Source organism: Loxodonta africana, chromosome 14 (assembly GCF_030014295.1).
Source record: "Loxodonta africana isolate mLoxAfr1 chromosome 14, mLoxAfr1.hap2, whole genome shotgun sequence".
In the NCBI taxonomy this organism is placed as follows: Eukaryota; Metazoa; Chordata; class Mammalia; order Proboscidea; family Elephantidae; genus Loxodonta; species Loxodonta africana.
In genome coordinates, this window is record NC_087355.1 from 53750146 (window position 1) to 53770944 (window position 20799).

General features: G+C 45.2%; 1 protein-coding gene across 1 annotated transcript in view; it reads left to right on the forward strand.

Annotated features, from left to right (window-relative positions):
• Nucleotides 1–415: 415 nt before the first annotated feature.
• BAALC (BAALC binder of MAP3K1 and KLF4) overlaps nt 416–20799 on the forward strand; it is an 89444-nt gene continuing 69060 nt past the window's right edge. Inside the window, exon 1 of the mRNA XM_003408426.4 lies at nt 416–604. Within this exon, the coding sequence (XP_003408474.2) occupies nt 445–604 (160 nt within the window). The 5' untranslated portion in view covers nt 416–444. The remainder of the gene's footprint in view (nt 605–20799) is intronic.

Below are 20799 nucleotides of genomic sequence, written 5' to 3' on the forward strand. Positions count from 1 at the left end.
TTGAGTAGGTTGGTGGGTGGCTGGATAGGCGAGAGGCTGGACAGGTAACCATGGCGGGCGAAGCTGAGCCCCTGAGGGACCTCCTAGCTCTCCTCCCACCCTGGGTCCGCTGGTCCTGCGCCCTGGTAGGCTGTGGCGCAAGGACGGAGGGTGCGGGAGAGCGGGGGACTCGAGGCGGGGGCGGGGGGCTGTGAGGAGAGAGAGGTGGGGAAGGGGAGGGCCTTCGCGGGCAGAGAGGAGTGGCGGGCGGGGAGAGGGCGCGGCGCAGGGGGCGGCGAGTGCCGGAGCTCGGCGCCTGGCTGCAGCGCGGGCGGGCAGGCAGGCGGGCGCGGGGACGCGATGCCGCCGCCGGCGCCTCCCCGCGGACCCGGGCTGCGCTGCCGGGGCTGAGCTGCGCGGAGTCGCCAGCCGAGCGGCCGCCGGGCGCGCCCGTAGCGCAGGAGGATGGGCTGCGGTGGGAGCCGGGCCGATGCCATCGAGCCCCGCTACTACGAGAGCTGGACCCGGGAGACGGAGTCCACCTGGCTCACCTACACCGACTCTGACGCACTGCCCAGCGCCGCCGCCCCGGACAGCGGCCCCGAGGCGGGCGGCCTGCACGCGGGTGAGTGGCCCTGCTCTTCGGACCCCGCCTGGCCGCGCTCTCCCGGAGCCGGCGAGGCCGGGGTCAGGGGAGTGAGAACCCGGAGGGCTGGTGCCTGCAGAAGCAGCGCGCAGCGCAGTCTCCCCGGAGAATTCCGCGGGGGGTGGGGGGCGGGGGAGAGAGAGGTTCGTGGTCAGCGAGAGCCCCTTACACAAGGAGAGCGAAACCCTTGATTTTCGGGGAAGCCCAATTCTTCTTTCCCTCCGCCTTGCACTTTCATTGGCCGGGGGATGGATGAGGTGGGAACACAGCCCACCTCGCAGGCGCACCTAACCCCCGCCACCTCCCCCCCCCCCCCCGCCCCGGCCATCCTCAGCCCACTCTAAGCCTCCGACTTTCCAGGGTCGCCACTGTCCTACTGTGGTCCATTTCCCATCTCCTGCTCTGTCTACCTGCATACCCAGCCAGGTTAGTTCTCCATCCACTGGCCACCTGGCAGCTCTGCCTTCAACATACAGTCAAGGCGACTGATGGTGATTCCCTGGGTGGAGTCATCGTTGTCGTTTTGCCTTTTCTCCCTTTTGGGAAGGAGCCCCTCGAGGGCTACGAAAACCAGACTCCTAGTGCAGGGCAAAATGAATGCTCACCCTTCCCAAGTGCAGGGCAAAATGAATGCTCACCCTTCCCATCACTAGTTCTGCACTTAACCGTACTTTTCAAGCAGTTGTTTTATGGTAAGAACTTCCTCTTCCCACCCCATGGGACCTCAATGTTTTATATGAGAAAGGACATAAAACTGGACTATGGCTGGAAGTGAAATCCTCTTTCCTAGGCCAATCCCAGTCTAAAAAAAAAAAAAAGTCTAGCAGAGATAAAAGGATATGCAAAGAATTTTCTGCTCCAGCCAAAATCAGAGTATTAAAAAATATATATATTTATATATGCTAATAATTGTAGGGTAGAGATGAAAATAGACTGCATGTTATAGACTGACATTTAATCATAAACATGTTGTGACATTGACAGGAAAAAAATCTTACTGCTTAAAAAAAAATAGTAACTGCTTATTACATAGATATTGTCAAAAGTCAGATTAATATTTGGATAAGAATATTTTAACTGTTTTCCCTTCATTCTGAGTCATGAAATCTAATACGAAATATGAAATAAGGCCAATTTGAAGCATAGTGTATATTATAAGGAGGAAGAAAGAAATGTGAACTACTTTTAAAAGATAAGCAGTCCTAAATCCATGCCTCCTAAATAAGAGATGTCACCTTAATCTTGAAAACTGTCCTGTCCATCTGTTAGGACCAAAGCTTTTCACATGAATTTTGTGACTGAAGTTTTAATGAGAACTGTCAGTGAAAGCTGTGCAGGACATAATCCTCTATTTGTCTCTAATTTTCCCGACTCACAGTGACAGTCATCAAATTTCCAAATGACGCATTGGCTGGATCCAGTGTCAGAATAAGGTTAAGACATGAGCCTTCTAAAGGGAACTGGTGAATGTTAGGTGTGGCAGCATCTCCCCAGCAGGCATGGTACTGCTCAGCAGTCAAAGGCCAAAACTGCACTCCAGGGAAGTAAGCTAAACAGATCTAGTGTGAAAAAAAGAACATCAAGTACAGCTTTAGGGAGTGGTTGCCATGGTGACTGTGTGTGTGTGTGTGTGTGTGTGTAGGTGTGTGTGAGAGAGTCATTATGGACTGGCTAAATATATACAAGGAGTCCCTGGGTGATGCAAACGGTTAATGCACTTGACTGCTAGCTGAAGGTTGGAGGTGCACGTCCATGCAGAATCACCTCAGAAGAAAGGCCTGGCAATCTACTTCTGAAAAATCAGCCATTGAAAACCCTATGGAGCACAGTTCTACTTTGACACACATGGGATCACCATGAGTTTAGGATCTACTCGGTGGCAACTGATTTTAAATATATGCATATATGATCCCCAAATCTTTTCCAATGCTTGTTTATTACTCTGCCATCCTGAGTCATATCCCATACATCATGAGTTCTGTTCCTGCAACAGATGGGGCCTGGGACAAGAGCTCTTATTCATAGTACCCTGCCAAACATGGGACAGCTCTGCCACGCAGGTGATTTGGGACACCGGCGTCATCCAGGCTTCAGTCCCAGGGCAGTACCTGAAAATTGGCAAAACTCTCATGGGCAGGATTCTTCCAATCCTGTAGAAATTTCCATTAGCCTTGGGGGAGGGAGACATTTCTGAACCTCAAGACTGAAGCAAGGCTTCCCTTGGCATTCTCAAGGGACCTTGGAAGAGTGTTTTGATCCCTGTGGGTTTTTCAGGCTGAGAATTGGTCATCTTTAGTCAGAATGGGTCATCCAAGTAAGCTATAAATCTCTTGGATTTCAGATACCCAGGGATATTAGTCAGACTCTTTATTCTCTTCTACTCCCTTCTCCCTCTGCCAATGTTCCACCAGTGAGTTCTGTCTCAGGCTGCTGGGGAGCAGCTATTGGCCTACCATTACCGAGTCCATATTGTGATAAGAAGCCAGAATGACTTTTTTTTTTTTTAACACCAATCCTTTTCTGGTGGGGGGTGGGGGGAAGGGGGAAGGAGCAAATGGAGGAGATACAGGAGAATCCAGTATTCAAGATCAACAAAAATGGTTTCATCGCTTGAATTCTAGAGCTGGAAGAGTTCTCTGGAGGTCATCTACCCAAGGCAAATGAAGTCTCAGTTAAATTGCCCAGGGATGGACAATCCCTCAACCACTTCAGAACCCTTACATACCCCCAACTCCTCAGGCTTCAGAAGTCCTTTCTTTCTGGGCCCTTGATCATTCTTTAGTGTCTAATTGATGTCATTTTTCTCCTGGCCACCTCAGCCTCAGAAACTTCGAGGGCAGGGGGTGGGTCTAATTCACCTGCATATCTTCTGTGTTTAACACGCGTGGGACACTTGGTTGGGATTTAATGAAGGTTTTCTGAGTGAATAGGTGCCCTTCCTAAACCTCCCCTTGGCTTGAACTTGGTCTTCAATCCTGTCAGCTCTTCCTAGATTCCCTCCGTCTTTCTCTTCCTTCCAGTTCTTGCTGTTGAAGTTTTCTCACTTGAATCTGTTTAACCTAGGTCCTCCTAAGTGCCTTTCTGATCCCATAGTTTCTCTAAAAAAATTTCTCTCCACCTTTACCCACTTCATTGAAACACCTGGCCCAGCCCAAAGATTCCATTTCTTTGAATGGAATCCCATTCAAAGCTCTCTCCCCACCCCACCTCAATTCCACAACCACGTATACCAAAAACCCCCCATTTAAACATACTCACGGCCATGGAATTGATTCCAACTCGTAGTGACCCGTAGAACAGAGTAGACCTGCCCCACAGGGCCTCTAAGGCTGTAATCTTTATGGAAGCTGACTGCTAGTCTCTCCTCAGGAGGGGCTGGAGAGGTGGAACTGCCAGCCTTCCTTCCGGTTAGCAGTCCAGTGCTTAACTGCGCTGCCAGGGCTCTCCCCATTTAAGCATATCTGCCTTTAAGTCTCACTTCAGTTTCTCTTAGTCCTGTCCAGACTGAGGGCCTGTCATATGACAGGTGTTCAATAAATGTTTGTTGGATGGATTCTTTGTTTCGCCGTTGGGAGCATATTTTTGCCATCCCACAAAGGAAAGCTTCTTGCCTCCTCCTCACTCCCTAAGTGATACTGAGCCTCTGGTTTTTGCTTTTTGGAGATCATCTCTACTGGCCATCACAGTTCAGTTAAGTTTTTTAGATTAGACTATTCCGTGGTTTGGAATTGAAGACTTAACTGAAGCCACCATATCTGATATCCATTGCTTCCCTGTGTCACTGAAGCCTGTCTCTGTGTCACAGAAGGAAATTAAATTGGTCTGGTATGATGTAGTCCTCATAAAATCAGTTTGCTGGATTGATTTTTACTTCTGTTGTCTAAGAGGGGTCTCCTAAGGAGAAATAGGCTGAGGTCACCATGACTCAGCCTAGCTCTGCCATTCCATACATTAATAACTTCCTAGCCTCATCTAGTTTTAATCACAAGTTCCTTAAATTACATCCTTAAATATCCCCATCTGTACTGTTAGATTTTTTTTCCTAATTTCTTTAGGGAATAAAACATTTAAAATTTTTCTAGAATACTTCCAGTTTTTAGTTTTAAATTGCTGTAACAATTGCTCCAGTATACAGAAACTTGCAGACTTAGAGACTCACAGCAAAATGATTTACCTAAATAAATTGAAGGATGGTCAAATGAACTGAAGAACACTTGATGTTACCATTAGCTAACATTTATTTACCAAGGGCCCAGTACTAAGCACAAATGAGGTAGAAACTCTTACCATCCCCCTTTACAAGTGAGGAAACGAGACCTAGAGAGTCTGAGTAACTTTTTCCAGTTCACACAGTTATTAAGGCAGAGCCAGGACTGGAACCCAGCTCTGTCTGATTCCAAAGCCCATGCTCTTAAATACTGCCTTCCTGAATAATTAGAGATCAACTATAGGATTTTTAGTTTTAGAGTTGATGGGACTCAGTCTAAGTCAGATCTTATGAATGAATGAATAATTTTTCCCCGTGAGTCCTGCACTCATACTATTGATCTTAGTAACTCAGATTTGGGATTTTGCATTTATTCCTGTTTAAATTCATCTTTTTGGTTTCAGCTCAATGTTTAAAGTTGCTGACATTGATTTATTTTGATAGTGCAATGGAGACAGTATTCTTGGCCTTTATTTCCCTATGTTGACAGACTAAAGATTAAAAAAAAAAAAATTTTTTTTTTTTTAAAGATACAAGACATTAATTTGCTCTTTTGTTCCTTCAACACACATTTAGTACAAATATGAGTGAGAGATGTTGCTTGGCCTCAAGAAGTTAATATAAGGAAGACAGACATAAAAGTGGACACACCTCAGGTAGTATGGAACATGTTGGAATAGCATGAGGGAATGTGCTGTAGGAGTGCAGAGGACCAAGCAGTTTATTCTGCCTGGGGAGTGTGAGAGCGGGGGCTCTGAGGAAGTGACAGTGTGGTGTGTACCCATAAAACCAAAACCCGTTGCCATCAAGTCAATTCTGACTCTTAGCAACCCTGTAGGACAGGGTAGAACAGCCCCATAGGGTTTCCAAGGAGCAGCTAGTAGATTCCAACTGCTGACCTTTTGGTTAGCAGCCGAGCTCTTAACCACTGCACCACCAGGGCTCCCCTAGTGTGTGTACAGACCTCTGCATTTGCCCAGAGAAGGGAGAGGACTGGTCCTGCAGGCCCTTACAGCTGGGAGAGGTGAAGGAAGGCATCCTGTTGCCCTGATTACTTCCCCTGAGAGTACCCATGGAGAACCCGCCTGGACTTCTGCCACTTAACCATTCCCTCAGTCTACCCTCCTATCTCCCTCCATATACCAGTTACCACTTGTGGTTAGATTTCCAAATAATTATACTTTTCTATTTTATTTATTTATAACAATTTCTACATGTAGAATTCAATGACATTGATTAAATTCTTCAAGATGTACAAGTCTCACTATCCCCTTCCAAATTATTCCACTACTGTTAGCATAAACTCAATGTTCCCTAATCAAAAACACCCCTTTCCCCTCTCCCTCTTACTACTGATAAGCAGTAATAATTTTTGGTTTCTATACATTTGCTTAGTTCATATAAGTGAGATCATTTAGTATTTGTCTTTTTGCAACTGACATCTTTTCCTCAGCATAATGTTTTCAAAGTTCATGCATGTTATGGCATACACCAGGACTTCGTTTCTCTTTATGGCTGAATAATAACGTTTCACTGTATGTGTATACCACGCTTTGTTTACCTGTTCACCTGTTGATGGGCATTTTGGTTGTTTCCATGTTTTGACTTTTGTGGAAGTGCTGCAGTGAACATTGGTGTACTCTAAATAATTAGTGACTAATGTCTGTCCCCCTCGAGGATGACAAGCTCTGTAAGGTCAGGTCTTTTGTTCACTGTTGTATCCCTGTGCCTAATACTGTGGCTTCAAGTGATCTCTCTTAATGAAGGAATCTCCTCAAGCTTTTCTGCGTCCACTTTTGTCTTCCTGCAGGCCACAGAGATGCTGTTTTCTTTCTTCAACAAAATTGTTTCCATCTCCTCATCCATTTCCAGTTCTTGTCTCCCTGGTCAGTTACATAGTAAGACAGCATCCCCACCTCTCCAGTACCTCTTTCTCAAACAGAAATTTTTTTGTTGTAAGAATCATATTGCAAAAATCACTACCCAGAAACAGGTGGTAGCAAACTTAGGCAAGTTATGAAGGTTTAGGAAGTCTTAGCGTTGCCATGGTCCTTGTCTCCTGGGCAGAGGTATCAGGTTCTACCAATGAGATTTATCCCTGTGATACCATGGATCACACTGTATTGCTAGGGCTTATTCATGCCTCTGTCTCTCCAGTGAGCCTGTGAGCTCCTCTGGTTTGGGGATCTCATTACTGACATTTCCATGCCTAGCATCTACCGTACATTTGTTCAGTGCTTCCAAAAATGAATGAATGAATGGATGACTGATGTAGATATGAAAATAAGGCTTAGTCTTTCTTGTTACCTCTTTTTTGAGTCTCATCTTAGGTGCTTTGGTCTTAAAAACCAGGCCATTGGACTCTAGATAAAGCTATTCTGACTTTAACCTGAGATGGATTTAGGGTGGCTCCACTACTAAGTGTGGTAAGATCATGAATGCATTCCAGAATCACTTCCTGTATTTTTTTTTTCAGGCATGGACCGCAGTGGGAAGAAGACAGCCTCCTCTCGGTCTGGCAAGCGGTCTTTTTCTAGCTTATCCTGTGCTCATCAATCTCTCAGGCTCGGGCCTCTGGAGGTTCTGCCTTCGCCCTGGGATCTGTGGCCCATGGCACACACCTTGCTGTTGCTAAGGTTGTTCTACCCTTTAGTGAAGTTGGGCATCTGAACCTGTTGTTCTTTGGCTGTTGGTGCCTGGGCATTCATTCTTGGAGCCTTTTGGGGTCAGACCCTGAGCTGCTAGCTGCTCCCAGCAGACTACTTGGCTTCCTATTACAAAATCCAGTCCTGGTCAGGATTCCTACAGAGGTTCTCTGGACAGTCTGAATGTCCCTGTAGCTTCCATCTGTAGAGCAGACTGGATGGGTTTACCCTGACTCAGACTGTAATCTAGCCCTTTCTAGCTTGGCAACCAGCAGCATTCACCTCCTCACATGCTACCCTCCCCTTCCCCCATGCCCTAGCCATCCCTTCCTCTCTGGGGATAAATCTCTTTTAGAGTGAGTTTTATGAGCACAAATACTGTGAACATCTGGAAATAGAGGATTTCCATTGCCACTTCCTCACACTTCCTTCTGAGGGTGGGTCTATTTGCTTGCCATTTAGGTTCAAATATAGCATTTATCAAGCATTTATTTGTATGTGTGACCTTTTTTTTTTATTATTAGCTCATATAACCCTCTTAGTGACCTCATAAATTTCCATTGTCATCACCACTTGCCAGATGAGGAAACTGAGGCTCAGCGAGATTAAAAGAACAAGGTCACACATCTAGGCAATAGAAGAGTCTGGATCAGAATTCAAGTTCTTGCTTCTAAATCCAGGGAAGTGTCCATCTTCCTGTAACTGTTAAGCACAAATTTAGTAGCCTCCCCATCCCATCTGCCTTTGGCTTGTTTGAAAGTGTTAACCACTTGGAATGGGAGCCTCCTGCCAACATTAACAATGCTGAAGACTCAAGTCCTTGAGGATAGGATACCTGCAGCCTGGGGGCGCTGGTGCTGCCTCCTGCCTATGCTAAGTGGCCTGCCCCTGTCTCTCTAGAGCAGTGCTATAGTGGGTATTCAGAAAATCACTTGCATCCAAATCACCTGGTGAGCTCGTTAAAGATGAGAAGTCTTTGGGCAGAAAAAAATTTTTTTTTCTGGGTTCAAATACAATGCATGTTCCTCACAGGAAAAAAAAAAATTAGAAAATATAGAAAAACACACAGAGGAAAATAATGCTTCTGCCAACATTTAGGTCTCACTCTTCAGGCCCTTTATATACAGTGCAGGTTTCGTCTTTTGTGGGGGTTATATTTAAGGGAGGAGTCCCTGGGTGATGCAAATGGTTAAGTACTAGGCTGCTAACCAAAAGGTTGGTGGTTCATATCTACCCAGAGGCACCTTGGAAGAAAACCTTGGTGATCTGCTTCTGAAAATCACAATCATTGAAAACCCTATAGAGCGCAGTTCTCCTCTGACACACATGGGGAATTGACTGAATGGCAACTGGTTTGGCTTGTTGTTGTGATGTCCAAATGTTAGGGCTATGGGAAAAATCCCTCAAATTCCTTGGAAGCTCAAAGGCCAATTAAAAATATTTTTTGTTTTTCTACTTTTAGGAAAATATTTGGAGTTGTTGTTGTTAGGTGCCATCAAGTCGATTTTGACTCATAGTGACCCCATGTGACTAAGTAGAACTGCCCTATATGGTTTTCTAGGCTGTAATCTTCACAGGAGCAGATTCTCTCTTGGAGCTGCTAGATGGGTTTGAACCGCCAACCTCTTGGTTAGCAAAAGAGCTCTTAACTGTCCGGTTTGAATGGAGGAAGAGCAAAGGAGTAAAGGCCATGGATAAATGAAAGGATCTTTTCCTTTTTTTTTTTTTTTCATTCAGTACTAAGAAAATGTAGTTGAATTCAGGTAGATTAAATACCAGAGGGCAGTGATTGTTCAGTGATAGAATTCTCACCTTCTATGCAGGAGTCCTGGGTTCAATTCCCAACCAATGCGCCTCATGTGCAAACACTGACAGTTTCTCAGTGGAGACTTGTGTGCTGCTGTGATACCAGACAGGCTTCAGTGGGACTTCCAGATGAATACAGACCAGGAAGGAAGTACTGGTGGTCTGCTTCTGAAAATCAGCCAGTGAAAACCCTATGAGTCAAAACAGTGTGATCCCCAAATGATCGTGGGTATAATGCAGGACCAGGCAGCCTTTCCTTCTGTTGTGCATTGGGTTGTTGTGAGCCTGGGGTCAACAAGTACTACCAGGTAAATGCATATTCTGACTCTACTAGATGTAATCGTCCCCCCTCCCCAATGGGTTCATGCTGAGCATGCTGTTTTATATTCTGCCCAACTGTTTTTCCGGGATTTACTGTCTCTTTATGGATGTAGCGACATGACCTCTCCCTGTGTGTATGGGGTGTGTATGTGTGTGTTGGGACCAGCTCTCTGTCTCAGTCCCAGATGCCCAGAGGTCAGGTGTGTTGGCTGCCCAGTGTTCCAGTTGGCACAGCTTCATACACTTCCAGCTCTGGATCTCTGTGTTAGATGGGATAGGTATGGATTGTCTGCCTATATCTTGCCATGTGGCTTCTGTGTCATGAACAAAGCCAAGAGCCTGGGTAGATTTTTCTCAATCTAGCACTATCTGCTTTACTAATGGTACCAATTTCTCCTAGATTCTGGGATTAGGTTGTATATTAGTCTTTGTTTTTGGTGCTACTGTGAGTCTTGGTCTTTTACTATGTCTTTATAGGTATTTTAGTGGGCACTTGGGAAAGACTGAGTTGCCAGCTGCTAGCCAGATGCCCTTTGGCTGGAAATCCAAAACAGAGTCTTTTGATCTGGAGACGATCCAAGCCATTGTATTGCCCTCTGACATGGCCACACCTACAGGACCACCTTACCAGATCTGGTCTCACTCTTTATGACTTCAGATATTTCCTGTCCCCAGGCAGCCAGCTTTTTACATTCATCATGACCTCGAGTTCCTGGACCCCTTTCTGCTGTCTTTATCCATCACCTTACTGGTTACTTTGTTTGGAGGCAATACAGCTCAGTGGTTAAGGAATTAGACTTTAACACCAGGCATCTGCCATCTGTGTGACCTTGAGCAAGTTTCTTAGCTTTTCAGGGTTTCAGTTTCCACATGTGTAGGATGGGAATTGTTGTAGAATTAATCTGATCTCAGCAGGGTCACCCATGGAGGACAGGTTTCAGCTGAGCTTCCAGACTAAGACAGACTAGGAAGAAGGACCCAGCAGTCTACTTCTGAAAAGTATTAGCCAGTGAAAACCTTATGAATAGCAGCAGAACATTGTCTGATATAGTGCTGGGAGATGAGCCCCCAGGTTGGAAGGCACTCAAAAGATGACTGGGGAAGAGCTGCCTCCTCAAAGTAGAGTCAACCTTAATGACGTGGTTGGAGTAAAGCTTTCAGGACCTTCATTTGCTGATGTGGCATGACTCCAAATGAGAAGAAACAGCTGCAAACATCCATTAATAATTGGAACCTGGAACGTACCAAGTATGAATCTAGGAAAATTAGAAATCGTCAAAAATGAAATGGAACGCATAAACATCGATATCCTAGGCGTTAGTGAGCTGAAATGGACTGGTACTGGCCATTTTGAATCGGACAATCATATAGTCTACTATGCTGGGAATGACAACTTGAAGAGGAATGGTGTTGCATTCATTGTAAAAAATAACTTTCAAGATCTATCCTGAAGTACAATGCTGTTGTGATAGGATAATATCCATATGCCTACAAGGAAGACCAGTTAATACGACTATGATTCAAATTTACGCACCAACCACTAGGGCCACAGATGAAGAAATAGAAGGTTTTTATCAGCTGCTGCATGCTGAAATTGATCGAACATGCAATCAAGATGCACTGATAATTACTGGTGATTGGAATGCGAAAGTTGGAAACAAAGAAGAAGGATCAGTTGGAAAATATGGCCTTGGTGATAGAAACAATGCCAGAGATCGAATGATAGAATTTTGCAAGACCAATGACTTCTTCATTGCAAATACCTTCTTTCACCAACATAAACAGTGACTATACACTTTTTTTTTTTATACACATGGACCTCGCCAGATGGGACACACAGAAATCAAATTGACTACATCTGTGGAAAGAGACAATGGAAAAGCTCAATATCATCAGTCAGAACAAGGCCAGGGGCCGACTGTGGAACAGACCATCAATTGCTCATATGCAAGTTCAAGCTGAAACTGAAGAAAATCAGAGCAAGTCCACAGAGCCAAAATATGACTTTGAGTATATCTGACCTGAATTTAGAAACCATCTGAAGAATAGATTTGACATATTGAATGCTAGTAACCGAAGACCAGACGAGTTGTGGAATGACATCAAGGACATCATACATGAAGAAAGGAAGAGGTCATTGAAAAGACAGAAAAGACTAAGATGGATGTCAGAGGAGACTCTGAAACTTGTTCTTGAATGTCGAGCAGCTAAAGCAAAAGGAAGAATTGATGAGGTAAAAGAACTGAACAGAAGATTTCAAAGGGCATCTCGAGAAGACAAAGTAAAGTATTATAATGACACATGCAAAGAGCTGGAGATGGAAAACCAAAAGGGAAGAAGAACACACTCAGCATTTCTCAAGCTGAAAGAACTGAAAAAAAATTCAAGCCTCGAGTTGCAATAGTGAAGGATTCTATGGGGAAAATATCAAACAACGCAGGAAGCATCAAAAGAAGATGGGACGAATACAGAGAGTCATTATAGCAAAAAGAATTAGTCAATGTTCAACCATTTCAAGAGGTGGCATATGATCAGGAACGGATGATACTGAAGGAAGAAGTCCAAACTGCTCTGAAGGCATTGGCAAAAGACAAGGCTCCAAGAATTGATGGACTATCAATTGAGATGTTTCAACAAACAGATGCAGCACTGGAGGTGCTCACTCGTCTATGCAAAGAAATATGGAAGACAGCTTCCTGGCCAACCGACTGGAAGAGATCCATATTTATGCCTATTCCCAAGAAAGGTGATCAACCGGATGTGGAAATTATAGAACAATATTATTAATATCACACGCAAGCAAAATTTTGCTGAAGATCATTCAAAAACAGCTGCAGCAGTATATTGACAGGGAACTGCCAGAAATTCAGGCCGGTTTCAGAAGAGGACGTGGAACCAGGGTTATCATTGCTGATGTCAGATGGATCCTGGCTGAAAGCAGAGAATACCAGAAGGATGTTTACCTGTGTTTTATTGACTACGCAAACGCATTTGACTGTGTGGATCATAACAAATTATGGATAACATTGCGAAGAATGGGAATTCCAGAACACTTAATTGTGCTCTTGAGGAGCCTTTACATAGGTCAAGAGGCAGGTGTTCTGACAGAAAAAGGGGATATTGATTGGTTTAAAGTCAGGAAATGTGTGCGTCAGGGTTGTATTCTTTCACCATACCTGTTCAATCTGTATGCTGAGCAAATAATCCAAGAAGCTGGACTATATGAAGAAGAACGGGGCATCAGAATTGGAAGAAGACTCATTGACAACCTACATTATGCAGATGACACAACCTTGCTTGCTGAAAGTGAAGAGGACTTGAAGCACTTACTAATGAAGATCAAAGACCACAGCCTTCAGTATGGATTGTATCTCAACATAAAGAAAACAAAAATCCTCACAACTGGACCAATGAGCAACATCATGATAAATGGAGGAAAGATTGAAGTTGTCAAGGATTTCATTTTACTTGGATCCACAATCAACACCCATGGAAGCAGCAGGCAAGAAATCAAAAGACTCGTTGCATTCAGTAAGTCTGCTGCAAACGACCTCTTTAAAGTTTTGAAGAGCAAAGATGTTACCTTGAAGTCTAAGGTGTGCCTGACCCAAGCCATGGTATTTTCAATCGCATCATATGCATGTGAAAGCTGGACAATGAATAAGAAAGACTGAAGAAGAATTGATGCCTTTGAATTGTGGTGTTGGAGAAGAATATTGAATATACCATAGACTGCCAAAAGAACGAACAAATCTGTCTTAGAAGAAGTACAACCAGAATGCTCCTTAGAAGCAAGGATGGCAAGACTGTGTCTTAACTACTTTGGTCATGTTGTCAGGAGGGATGAGTCCCTGGAGAAGGACATCATGCTTGGCAGAGTACAGGGTCAGCAGAAAAGAGGAAGACCCTCAACGAGATGGATTGACACAGTGGCTGCAACAATGAGCTCAAGCATAACGACGATTGTAAGGATGGCTCAGGACTGGGCAGTGTTTCGTTCTGTTGTGCATAGGGTCAGTATGAATTGGAACTGACTCGATGGCACCTGACAACAACAACAAAAAATATGAAAACCAAAAAAATAAAATAAAATCCCCAAGCCCATTGCTGTTGAGTAGAACTACTCCATAGGGGTTTCTAGGCTGTAATTTTTATGGAAGCAGTTCTTCAAGCCTTTCTTCCATGGACCTGCTGAGTGGTTTCGAACCACCAAACTTTAGGTTAGTAGCTGATTGCAAACCACTTGTGCCACCCAAGCTTCTCCCACAAATACGAAGGGTCTAGCATTTCAGTACTGTCTACCCTGCCACCAAAGTTCACTCACCTCCTCCATCTTGCCCTGGGCTTACAATGCCAGTCTCAAACACTGGGTCACCTTCCCCTCTGCTTCTTCCATCCGTGTGTCCAAGCTGCCTGGCATTGCTGGAAAAAGTGTTAAGTGCTGGTAATTGTGCCCAAGAGAAATTCATACTCTAGAATCTCCATCTTCACAATCTCTTGGCAATTCTATCCATTTCTTATTAATATGCTATTACAGTCCTATATAAAATAGCTTCCCATACTGTCCCACTCTTTCCCTCTGAATACTGAGAAGAATCAAAGACTTACTGTGAATTCTTCCATCTTTCCCTCAAATTACCTCCCATATGTCTTTCCTGCTACTTCAGAGTTTTTCTAACATCTTTAGTCATCTTCTTCCAATTGTCCTGTCTGGATTCTAAGTGCACTGATGAACTTGTTCTTTGTTATAATCATCTACAAGGACAACAAAGGCAGTTCCGTTTGGATGAAGGTCTACTTTTCATCTCCATTGGCCCTACCCAAATCCAGGCCACTGTTATCTTTTAACAGTGAATCTCTGTAATAGCCTGTTTCCATTGTTGCCCTTGACAATTAATTCTTCATGTCACAGGGAAAGTAATTTTTACAAACATATCCCAGGTTCTGCCATTCTCCCCTTTAGTACCCTCTGATAGCTTCTCAATTTACGGGAAATAAAATCTCAGCCCCTTCCCATGGCCTACAAGGGTCTACGTTACACAGGACTCAGTCCCTGTCTGCTTCTTCAGCTTTGTTTACACTGTTCTTTCTCTCATTAAGAGTGTTCTGATCACACTGGATTCCTGTCTGTCCTTTGAATACTCCAAACTTAATCTGCAACCCAGACTTTACACTTGCTGGAATGTGCTTCTCCCCACCATCTCCTTTACATATAGACTCCACCTCACCCTTCAGCTGTCAGTTCAGACATCATCTCCTCAGAGAGATCAGCTTTCCCCAGTTAAACCCAGTTGCAGCCGAGTCAACTCTGACTCAGGGCAACCCCATGTGTGTCAGAGTAGAACTGTGCTCCATAGGGGTTTCAGTGGCTGATTTTTCAGAAGAGGATTGGGCAAGCTTGAACCTCCACCTTTTCCATTAGCAGCTGAGTATGTTAGCTCTTTGCACCACCTAGGGAGTGACTCCCTACCCTAGTTACTGACTGGTTATTTCCTTCCTGACAGTACAGTCTCCCACTGTTTTGTGAATCTATTACTTCTTAATTACCTCACTCCATGGAGTCTAGGGCCTTGAGTGCCTCGCTCACTATTGTAGACCCATTGCTTAGCACAGTGCCTGGCACAGAGTAGGCACGCAGGGAATGGTTGTTGAACGAATGGAGCCCTCTTCACCTTTTCTGTCAGTTAGGAATTGGTTTGGCTACATGGACCAGAAATCATATGAACCGTGGCTTCGCATGTAGAGAGTTTATGTTTTGCACTTAAGAAGTTTAGACTTGGATAGGTGTGCTGCTCAGGATGCTATCAAGAACTGGGGCTCCTTTTAGTTGATTGCTTTGCCATCCTCAGTGTGTGGGTTTCATCCCTGTGGTTGCAAGATGTCGTGTCATCTTATTTCCAATAGGGAGGAGGGGGAAGGGCAGAAAGGAATAGAGTGCCTGAGCCTGTTCCCTGTTTATTTGTAAAGCAATAGCTTTCTCAGAACCCAGCCGACTTTGCTTTGGTCTCACTATCCAGAAGTGTGCTACGTGGCTACCCCTGGCTATAAGGAACTCTGGGAAATCAAGATTTTTAGCTGGAAACATGGTGCCCTAAAAGTATCAGGGTTCTTTTGCCAAAGGAAAAAAAGGGGAGAACAGATACGGGTAGGCAGCCAGCAGGGTGGCGGGACCTTTGATCCTAAGGCTGTGGTCAGAAAAGAGAGAAAATTAGCAGGAGGAAGGGAGAAGTAGGTAGATGAGGAGAGAGGTCTGCCTGTTATTATTAAGTTTTTTTTTTTTTAATAATGTTTTATTGTGTTTTTGGTGAGAGTTTACACAGCAGATTTGGTTCCCATTCAACAATTTTTACACAAATTGTTCAGGGACATTGGTTAATCCTTCCCAATGTGTGAACATTCTCATTGTTTCCATTCTGGTTGCTCCCCTTTCCAGGAATCTAGTTTCCTTGCCCCCTTACCTTCTCATCTTTTTTTTTTTTTAAGTAATTGTTAGTATTAAGATTTTGTTAACAATAATAATAATCGTGTTTTCAACATTCCCATGCGTCAGTCAAGTTCATAAAGGTGAATATTTGCTGAAAAGTTTACATGTGCTGAAATCTACATGTGCTGATTTTTAAAATAATACAGTAATACCATAAACTCAGCCAAATCTTTTAGAATGGGCTTTTGACGTCAAAGTCTGTGCTGTGTACATAAGATGCATGGTTGACGTTCCTTTGTTTTTTGTTCATTTCCCCGCAAGGCTCATGCCAGCCGGAAGACTGATGCGCCAGGTGATATTCTGTGGCACAAATTTCCAATTAGTGAGAACAAGTGTGGAGATTTGCAGGGCAGCGTCACTCTGACGCACAGGCTGGGGGCGGGGGGCTTCTGCTGGAGCTGCAGACAGCCAGTTGGCTAATTAAAGAGTTGATTGTGTTTCCTGTGGAAGTTCAAAAAAAAAAAAAAATCATCCTGCTATTTTTTCTAGGACGTGTGGGCTTCAGGGCATGAGGAAACAGAGGATTTGTAGAAAATAGCAAGGCCGTTTGGGAAACTGGTTGCCATAACAACAGGGCATGGGGCAGTTACAGTGGAAGCCACAATCGCCTGTCCACCCATCGTGAGAGGAATGATTCAGGGTTCGGCACCTCAATCAGCAACAGGCATGAGGCCTCATTAAATTATTAACCTCCAGGATTCATTTTTCAAGAGCAGCCTTCATAGCAGCCATGATCAGACATGCTTGCTGGGTGATAAGTGATGTGTGTGCAAACACAAATGAACACAGCCACTGGCCTCATGAGTGTGGCTGTCGTTTATTGTGTACCCAGCGTATGCCAGGCTTTGCATATTTATCACTTAATTCTGCTATCTCCATTTTACAGATGAGGAAACTCAGAGAGATGAGGTGAAGGTAACTTGGCTAAGGGCACACAGATTGTAAGTGGCAGAGTGGAGTTGGGCTCACCATTCTGAGCCCCTGGTCTTGCCTCTCTGCAGCCTTAGCCCGGGTTTTCCGTTGCTCCTCACCTAGTAATTTGTAATAGCCTCTGATGGGTCCCCATCCTGCCAGCCTTCCTACTCCAATCCCCTTTATGCTATTGACAGGAGAACATTCCCGAAGCATAGCTGGGTTCATTATTGTCCTGTTTTGCTCTAAAGCCTTTCATAGTTTCCTGTTGCCTACTGAAAGCAAACATCTTAGCCTCGCATTTAGGGCTTTCTCTCCAGCCTTGTCTTAGTGCCGCTATGCCAGAAATACAAAAACCAAAAAAACCAAACCCATTGCCGTCAAGTCGATTCTGACTCATAGCGACCCTATAGGACAGAGTAGAACTGCTCCATAGAGTTTCCAAGGAATGGTAGATTCGAACTGTCTACCTTTTAGTTAGCAACTGTAGCACTTAACCACCACAGGGTTTCCATCCAAAGGAATAGGGGTTAGGATTTCAGCACATATTTTGGGGGGATGAATTCAGTCTATAACAAGCCTCATCTTCCACCAGCTTTCTGAAAGCCATCTCCACTCTGCTGGACCTTTGCCTGAGCTGCCTCATCCTTGCTGCCCTCACCACCTCTCAGAGCTCTGCCCTCCCATCTTCCACCTCCCTGCCCTCACCACCTCTCAGAGCCCTGCCCTCCCATCTTCCACCTCCCTGCCCTCACCACCTCTCAGAGCCCTGCCCTCCCATCTTCCACCTCCCTGCCCTCACCACCTATCAGAGCCCTGCCCTCCCATTTTCCACCTCACTGCCCTCACCACCTCTCAGAGCCCTGCCCTACCATCTTCCACCTCACTACTCTCACCACCTCTTAGAGCCCTGCCCTCCCATTTTCCACCTCACTGCCCTCACCACCTCTCAGAGCCCTGCCCTCCCATCTTCCACCTCACTACTCTCACCACCTCTTAGAGCCCTGCCCTCCCATCTTCCACCTCACTGCCCTCACCACCTCTCAGAGCCCTGCCCTCCCATCTTCCACCTCACTACTCTCACTACCTCTTAGAGCCCTGCCCTCCCATCTTCCACCTCACTGCCCTCACCACCTCTCAGAGCCCTGCCCTACCATCTTCCACCTCACTGCCCTCACCACCTCTCAGAGCCCTGCCCTCCCATCTTCCACCTCACTGCTCTCACCACCTTAGAGCCCTGCCCTCCCATTTTGCACCTCACTGCCCTCACCACCTCTCAGAGCCCTGCCCTCCCATCTTCCACCTCACTGCTCTCACCACCTCTTAGAGCCCTGCCCTCCCATCTTCCACCTCACTGCCCTCACCACCTCTCAGAGCCCTGCCCTCCCATGCTTCCGTGACAGACACATCTTCCCTAGCATACACCTTTTAGGACATTTATTCTGCTTTGAATTTTCTTATTTGTGATTGTGACTTATCTCTGCTATTGTATTGTACACTCCTAAAGACAGTGTCAAAAACCAGACATTGAAATAGACTTTTATTGGGGAGACCTCTAGGAAACAATGCCTGTGAGGGGTGAGGGATGTAGGTTGGGGCAGAGGGCAAAGGTGAAGGCCTGTTACAGTAGAGGCCTCTGCTGATCTCAGGGGGAGCTCTGGAGCTGGTATGGCCCTTCAGAGTACTCCCCACTGAGATGAGGAGGTAGGCCTTATTACCCCATATCAGTCAGGCATTGGGTGCAGGCTCTCTCCAGAAAAAGGAAGTGATGTTGGGTACTGCACAGCTTTCTTCCACAGAGGTAATTCCCAGAGAGGCGCTCAGCTGTGAGCCTTCAGTAGCCAGTTCTCTTGGGTTGCTGCTGGGTGACCTGGATGAGACCTCTGTAGGCAGGGACCATAGCACCTTATTCACCTTTCTGCTTCCCTAGTTGCTGCATGTCTCTGGGTCATACAAACTGTTAACCAGCTCTGCTGCTAACCAAATGGTCAGAGGTTCCAGAGGTGCCTCAAAAGAAAGGCCTGGCAATCCACTTCTGAAAATCAGCCAGTGAAAACCCTATAGATCACAGTTCTGCTCTGACAAACACGGGGTCACCATGAGGTGGAATATAGTGGATGGCAACTGATAGGTAGTTGTTACACATCAGATTCACCTGGGAAACAAACTAACAACAACAAAAAAACCCTAAAATAATAACAATGAAGAACACCTCAGCCTTGGGCTTCGGTATGGTAGGGTGGGGTGGGACCAGAAAACCTGTAGGTTTAACAAGTTCTTTAGGTCAGAACATGGAGCCTGATATTCTACATTTCTAACAAGCTGCCAGGTGAAGCTAATGCTGCTGGTCCATGGATCATTCATAGAGAAGAGAGGTCCTGGGTGAGAGGTCAGCCAACTTTTTCCGCAGAAGGACAGATAGTAAAAGTTTTAGGTTTTAAGGGCCATACTGATCTCTGTTGCAACTGCTCAGCTCTGCTATTTTAGTGCCAAAATAGCCGTAGACAATGCATAAATAAATGAGTATGGCTGTGCTCTAATACGACCATTGACCAAAACAGGCATTAGGCGAGAGTTGGCCCATGGGCCATCATTTGCCTACTCCTGTGCTAGGTGATTCTGAGGCACAGTGAGGTTTAAGAGCCAGTGTTTAACCCCAGAGGAAGCATGAAAGAGAGGAAAGACATACCTTTTCAGTTTCTGCAGTTTTGTACTTACTGGTCTCAAACCTCAAACCCACCTCTAAATATCCAAGCACATAGGTACTTAAACAATATTTGTGGAATCAACAAAGAATGAATAAGTGGGATAATGTTGATTTTTCGCCTTGAAGGCAGTTTTTAAAGGGTATTGAAATATCTCTGATTACATTAGGGCATTAAGGTATTAGAGATTTTATTGGGCAAAGCATGCTCTTGAGTTCGGTAGGATTTAGGAAGAAAATACTACTATGGCACCACCCACAGTAAAGCAGAGGGCACCTGAAAATTAACTTCACCTCCTTCCCAGTGCTCTCAGGACCTCTCCCTGCCTCGGGCTCCCGGGAATGTGGGGACCCTCCCATCAACTCAGCACCCAGCCCATTGGCCCCCCGTGGCTTGAGTTGCTTTTCACAGCTGCCCCTGATTTAGATAATGCTCCTTCTATTTTTTTTTCAGGGTGTGAGTGCTGCTGTAAGTGTGAGAAATAATTCTCCCTTGTGCCTTCCTGTGCTTTGCTCAGCTCTCCTTAGCCCTTAGTTATCCCCAGAGACTGCAACACCAGGATTGGCGATTGTAAAAAGTTGCTGCATGTCTGGTTTGCTGTGAGTCTGGGCAGCTGATGAATGGGTTGCTGTTAGGATGTTTACTTTTCTAGATCAGGTGCTCATTTGTAGGGGTAGGAGGTTCTAGCTATTGCATAAGGCTTCATAAAACACCCGGTGGGTTCTTAGAGGAAAGGTGTATTAACAAAGGGACCCAAAGGGAACATGCCCCATACCCTTTAGTCTTATTTTTCTTTTGCGCTTGAATGCAAAAATCAAACACTGTCTATCCTTGGGACCCCAAAATCCTGTGTTGTTGTGTGCCATTGAGTCAATTCCAACTCCTAGCAGCCCTATAGGACAACGCAGAACTTCCTCATAGGGTTTCCTAGGTTGTAGTCTTTACAGGAACAGATTACTAGTTCTTTTCTCCTGCAGAGCTGCTGGTGGGTTCAAACCACCAGCCTTTTGGTTAGCAGCCAAGTCCTTCATCATTGTGCCGCTAGGGCTCCTAAAAATCCCATAGCCATAAGCAAAAAATCAGTGGGAAATGTA